A 6,227-nucleotide genomic window follows, 5' to 3' on the forward strand; every position below is an offset into this window, starting at 1 on the left:
TGTTTACTTTTAAGATAAATATGGAGATTGAGAAATAAATTTGAAATTTAAAAAGTTAAATAAGAATATTTTTAAGAAAAAATATTATTAAAGTTTTAATCTCCATCCCTACAAATTTCAATATCCTGTGTCTCCACTTTCTGGAGGTACTAAAGGAATTAATATTTTATGTACTGTGACTAAAATTTTAGTTCCAGTCTTTGGGCACCAAACACAATACTGAATCTCATTCCCCCAATTTCTGAAAACAAATGCTACCTATGATATGTCACTAGGCAATGAGTAGCTGCATGCACAAGACGGAATTCAAATCTTTGACACATGCTTAAGCAGAATAAATTAACCACTCGACCAATCCAAGTTGGTTTGTAATGAACATTTTTAGTCTATGTTTCCAAAACTAATATTTTCACTTATCTTACAAAATACTTGCAACTCAACAAAAAACTAATTCTTGATTTTATACACATTCCCAAATAACTTCACATCTTTTTTATTAGATGAATAAACACTTCAAAATTAGTCCTCCAAGACATATTGAAATCCAACCAACAGCTTGATGTCTTTGATGATGATACACAGTACATTCTAACTACTTATTGGTAAATGGTACAACCTAAAAGTTTCAATGGAGGCAAAGCTACTACGCTGGACTTTACATTCATACCAACAAAGGTAACTAGGTATGACTTCTTCAATCACTTGGCAGTACAGAGAAAATATTGTGCTCCACCATAATTGTATTCCCACTCTCTTATATGAAAGCAAATTAAACTTTTGTTGGCCATGTTGCTTGAGCTGACATAATGATTCCAACAATAACTCCAAATAGCCCAAGAGCACTACCAAAAATTTCAATCACAAGAATCTTCACAAAGAGAGAGGAGTTTTGAGCATCAGACAATGCACAGCTGCTTCCAATGATCCCTACACACAATCTGCCAAGAAGAGAAAAAGGAAAAAGAAAAAATGATTTATAAAACAGCAGCATGGAAAATGTTTATCTGCGTTTGTACAAAATTTTGCTGGGACTATATATAAGATGTTGGCAGAAATGAACACAGACCCACAAACAAGATTTGCAAAGCCAACAATAAGTCCAGAAGCAAAGATTGCATATCCAGCCCTAAGTGACTCGGCTGCATAGATCTGTGATGAAGGAACGCTTTCTAATTTTGTTTGTAGAATAATAGCCACAATAACACCATATATAGCAACAGCTTCACAGAAGATTACACTGCAATACCAAAACATCAGGAACAATCAGTAAAGTGGCAGACATGACCATGTTAGAACTAAATCAGCTGCACCAACCTATTTTATTAAGTGACATTTAGAAAGGAATAATGTTGGCAGAATTCATGTAAAACAATTATCGGTTAGAAATTCAGAATGACAATACTGAATTCTTCATTAAAAACAGGATTTCACAAGTTAAAATTTACCATTTAACTTCAATGGTTTGAGTAGTCAAACCTTACAATCTTTTAAGTTTAGGATTACATAAAGCCTGGGAAAAGAAAACATTGTGCGCTCTATCATAATCTAACTCCCACAAAGTGATATAAAGTATAAGGCAAAATAAAATTTTGACAGCCGTGATGTTTGAGGTGCCATATAAATTCTAAAAACTCTAAATATCCCAAGTGTGCAGTAAAGATCTCAATCACAATATTTAACACTAGTAGGTCTTGCCATTTTTCTATAGCTTTTTAAGTTTAATTATTAATTTATTATGTATGGATAATTTAAAAAAAAAAACACTATTTAATAGAATAAATTCGTTAAATTTTTTAGACAACATGTGTTCAGAAAAAAAAAAAGAAAAAGCAAAAGGAAAGAAAACAACATATAAAAACATGGACTAGTATAGCAGATAAATGAAGAGTGGTTCGACCAATGATGGTTACATCCTGGCCTGGGTGCACTAATATAGGAAAGTGAACGGGAGTATTTTCACGATGTTAACCATATTCAATAGCAAAAGCTTAAATTTGCAATCACAGCTAAAAAAGGATTTAATTGGAAGAAAAAATTGAAACCACTGAAAATAGTTAGGTACAAAAGTGTATTTGGATTATTAAAATAGGTATAGATAATGATTGAGCAATTAACTCCAAATGGTTTTCATCATGTTATTTTTATTAAAAGCAACCAGACTATGGTAACTTTTTACTGGTAAACTAAGTTGGGACATACGGCTCTGCCAGTTATGTAAATTATAAATTACCTCACCCATTTTCAGTGATATAGACAGGCCTTGATGGATACTGCAACGCCTGTGCAGACCTTGCTTAAAATTAGCCTATATCAGCCGCACTGGTACTCCCATGTGGAGGTTTAACCCTACCCAGAAGCGGATTTTGAATTTTATTATCTACGTCCCACTAATAGTGTGTGCCTGTTGCATTTTTATGGGCCAAGTCATCTTGTTCAATCACATTTTTTATATTTTATTTTGATTACATATGTCACCAAATATATGATAGAATATTTGATTATACAAGGCCTTAGTTTCTGGCCCCCTACTTATAAGAGTTCGGATCCTTCCCTAAACATACCAAACCCCATAGTTAGTGAGACAGTGTAAAAGTTATTTGGCATAGAAGAAAACTGGAATACAATTCCTAATTATAAATTGCAGCTTTTCATGCTCCATTAACAATAGTAATTAATGAAGCTTCAACTATAGTTGGAGAGCTAGACTCACTCCACATCAACTTCAAAAGAGTACTATTATTATTCCAAATAACCAACCATCATAATGTGTCTATGCATTCAAACCTCATGCAATGAGGGGAAAACAAAATAAAAAATAGAAATAAAACTGAACCATGGATAAACTTCAAACAAATAGTTTAGTCCTTTTTCATAATTTAATTTTAACTTATAAATCCCTCAACTTCCATAGATGATGCTTAAAGTGAGGGTACAATATCAATCCCAAATACCGAACCAGCAAAAAATTAAATAAATAAATAAACCAAAGAAACATGAGTAAATTTCTTAATTTAGATGCAAGTCACTTAGTACCCTCCATGATAAATGCTTATCAAATGAGCAAGAAAGAATATCATTCACTATTATGAATAAACTAATGGCCGATACATTGTAAAATCAGTTGTACACATTTAAAATGATAACTCTTTATCATTGAGTCTCTATTCAAACGTCTGAACATCCAGTCACCACAAGAAGCAGAATATTTGCATGAGAATCAGGTAAAAGTCCTAAACAAAAAATAGAAGAAAATACTTAAGAGCCAGAAATCTTTTACCACAATAGGTCTACATGGTTATTTATGATTGAATAAATGAGTGCCACCACTTCAACTTATCCAAAAACCATCCCCAAATCTTAGTACGTTAAGGCTAAAGTTTTCCCCTTTTTTGACCAAGTAGTGTAGCATTACTCATTGTAGGTTGATCAATGAGTTTAATTTGTATGCCCCTATAATTCTGGGAATATTAATAATTTTACTCTAACATCCAATCATGAGGTGCCGCATAAGGATAATTGGTTTCTTTTAAAGATAGTGAAACATGAGATATAGCTATTTTTTGCTTGTATGACAATATATGATTGGATTGCAGTGGCAGTTTATAGAAATTAAACTCTTTCTTAATAGGTTAGGTCTTATTATAAACATAACAGGAGAATATAAAGAATATGATGCTGAGAGCTAGCACAATTATCAAAATTAACACTAATTTTGTGTGAAACCACCACAATACTAGCTGAATTTCTAGAATCTGAATATCATTTCCTTTTCACAACATCAAATGCAAAACATTTCTAAATTCTAACTCTCTATCAAAGTTAAGATTATAATGCACTAAGCACAATCATAAAACAGTTAACTATCTAAAACCCAATAACACATCTAATAGAACACTGCTGAAACCTAGACATATCAACATAACCAATTGGATAAAAATCTAACATTGGCCACTTTAAAAGTACTTAGATATCTCAGATGGATAAAAATCAAAAATAAAAATAAAAATTGAGAAACACCAACAATTAAATGTATACAACTCTAAATGAAAACTAAATCCGAACACCAAACAAATTCGACTATGAAATTTGAGTGGATGAAAGGACAGATCAGTAATCATACCTAATGAGATTCTTGGAAGTGATTCGGGGAGCCTTGATTGCAGCACCGATCAAGCTGCTACCAGTTATGTAAATCCCCCTTCACAAATCCAAAAAAAAGAGATTATCAGAAACGGTTACGGGCATAAATTGAGAAAATCTGAAACGGAAAAGGGTAACGGCGTACCAAGCAGCACCGAGAACAGAGACACCGATGGAGACGGCGATGCCGACGGCGGAGAAGGTGTAAGGAGAGATCTTAACGAGCGCAGTACCCCAAGAGCTGGATGCGGCGGTAGACATTGCGAATCACTGAGAGGTTCTATGATCGGATCTCAACGTACGTCGTGTAATGGTGTTTAACCTTTAACCACACAGAAGGGAACAGAAGAACCTTCAGACATAGTTATTAGAACTGACCCGGCAACTGATTCAACCGGTGGTTACTAATTCACCCGATTAACTCAGTTTTAATTAAATAAAAATATAAAATTATAAAAAAATTAAAATACATATTTTCATAATCATATTAATAATACATTATAAGATTATAAGTGGTGTTCTGATAGAATTTGTGATGAAGACATTTTTTAAATTTTAACAAAAAAAAATCTAGTTAAAAACTAAATTCAACTAATTATACCAAATCAATAGCACCTATGTAAGAATCAAATCAGCCAACATAGGTATACAGCAACAAAAGATTTGAGGAGGTTATTATTTCAGCAACAGCAACAGCAACAGAGCAACAAATTCAACCACCAGTAACAATAAATCAGTGAATTGATGATTTACTGCAATGAATCAATGAAATTGAAAAACGGAAAGAACAGGGAAGAAGCTGACCAACTGACGACGGCAACAAGAAGAGTAGAAGACGACCACGACCTCAGACGCTGGTTGACTGGTTCCCTTTGACGCCGGCAAAGACGATGGCAGGGAGGGCGACGGTGACACAGTGAGTGAGCGAGCGAGACCGGAGAGTCGGACCGGCGTAGCTCGGACATGTCAGTGAGTGCCAGAGGAGAAAGAGGTGGAGAGAAGAGGGTGACGGTGAGGAGAAGGAGAAAGACTGAAGAGAGAAGAGGGACGTTCACTATGTTTGTTCGATTTTATTCAATTCTGGGATATTATGTTATTCTGAATTTTGTTCAATTTGATTACCTCTGTGGAATATGTAGTTTTTGATGGTTGAGGTTTCATTTTGGTGTAAATTGATTATTAAGCCTGTTGAATGTGTAATGTGGATTAAAATTTTATTAATTTTATTGTATATTCAATTAAAACGTTTTAAGTTTTAACTACAGTTCACTCCGGTTACAATACACAGTGGTTGCTAGTATTGTATAGGCCAGATATTAAAATGTTGAGAAAAGGATAAATAAATATTTGATTTTTTAGTCTACAAAAATTTAAGTTTTTTAAGATTTGAAAATATATTTAAGTTTTTAATTTTTTAAAATTGGGACATATTAATTTTTTTATCTAATTTATTTTATTTTAAAAATTTTTTCACTTAATGCATTCATATATCAACCAAATGAAAATAACAGAAGCTACAATTGATTTTATCGTTAGATCTAATATATTTAAATAAATAAAAAAATTAATGTGTTTAAATTTTAAGAAGGTCAATAATTTAAATATATTTTAAAATTTTCAAAAACTTAAATGTTTATAAACCAAAAAATTAAAGATTTATTTGTTATGTTCTCTAAAATATTTTATACTGGTAGATATCTAACGGACAGAATGAAGGGGTGTGTGTTTGTCTAATGTGATACAAAATGGAACAAATAGGGAGGCATTAATAATTGGTGCAAGCGACAATTCAATTTCCTCTGGAAGAAATGGGTATAAAAGAAGGCGATCTGAAGATAACTGTGAGTAATAAAAGATGGTGGAAAGGATAAAAGAGGTTGAAGAAATTTGTGGAGAACAAAAGTTTTTGAGTAATAAGACATATAACTTAAAATTTCTGTTCCATGTCATAGGTATTGAGCATAAAGAAAAAGGAGAATTAAAACTAAGAGGACTATGGGAACAACCTGCAATCAGGAATGAAACATGGGTGTCGTCGAATGCTGAAATTTAATAAGCTTGAGGCAATATGGTAATACGGCCATAAA

General features: G+C 32.6%; 1 protein-coding gene across 1 annotated transcript; it reads right to left on the bottom strand.

The window, feature by feature from the left end:
* Positions 1-442: 442 nt before the first annotated feature.
* Positions 443-5,226, bottom strand: LOC130965899 (V-type proton ATPase subunit c''2-like). Its single transcript, XM_057890658.1, has 5 exons — positions 4,945-5,226; positions 4,286-4,462; positions 4,121-4,198; positions 1,067-1,237; positions 443-938 (listed from the first exon to the last, which is right to left on the bottom strand). The coding sequence occupies exons 2-5, from the start codon at positions 4,399-4,401 to the stop codon at positions 770-772; spliced, it is 534 nt and encodes a 177-aa protein (XP_057746641.1). The 5' UTR covers positions 4,402-4,462; positions 4,945-5,226; the 3' UTR covers positions 443-769.
* Positions 5,227-6,227: the final 1,001 nt, after the last annotated feature.

Source organism: Arachis stenosperma, chromosome 3 (assembly GCF_014773155.1).
Source record: "Arachis stenosperma cultivar V10309 chromosome 3, arast.V10309.gnm1.PFL2, whole genome shotgun sequence".
In the NCBI taxonomy this organism is placed as follows: Eukaryota; Viridiplantae; Streptophyta; class Magnoliopsida; order Fabales; family Fabaceae; genus Arachis; species Arachis stenosperma.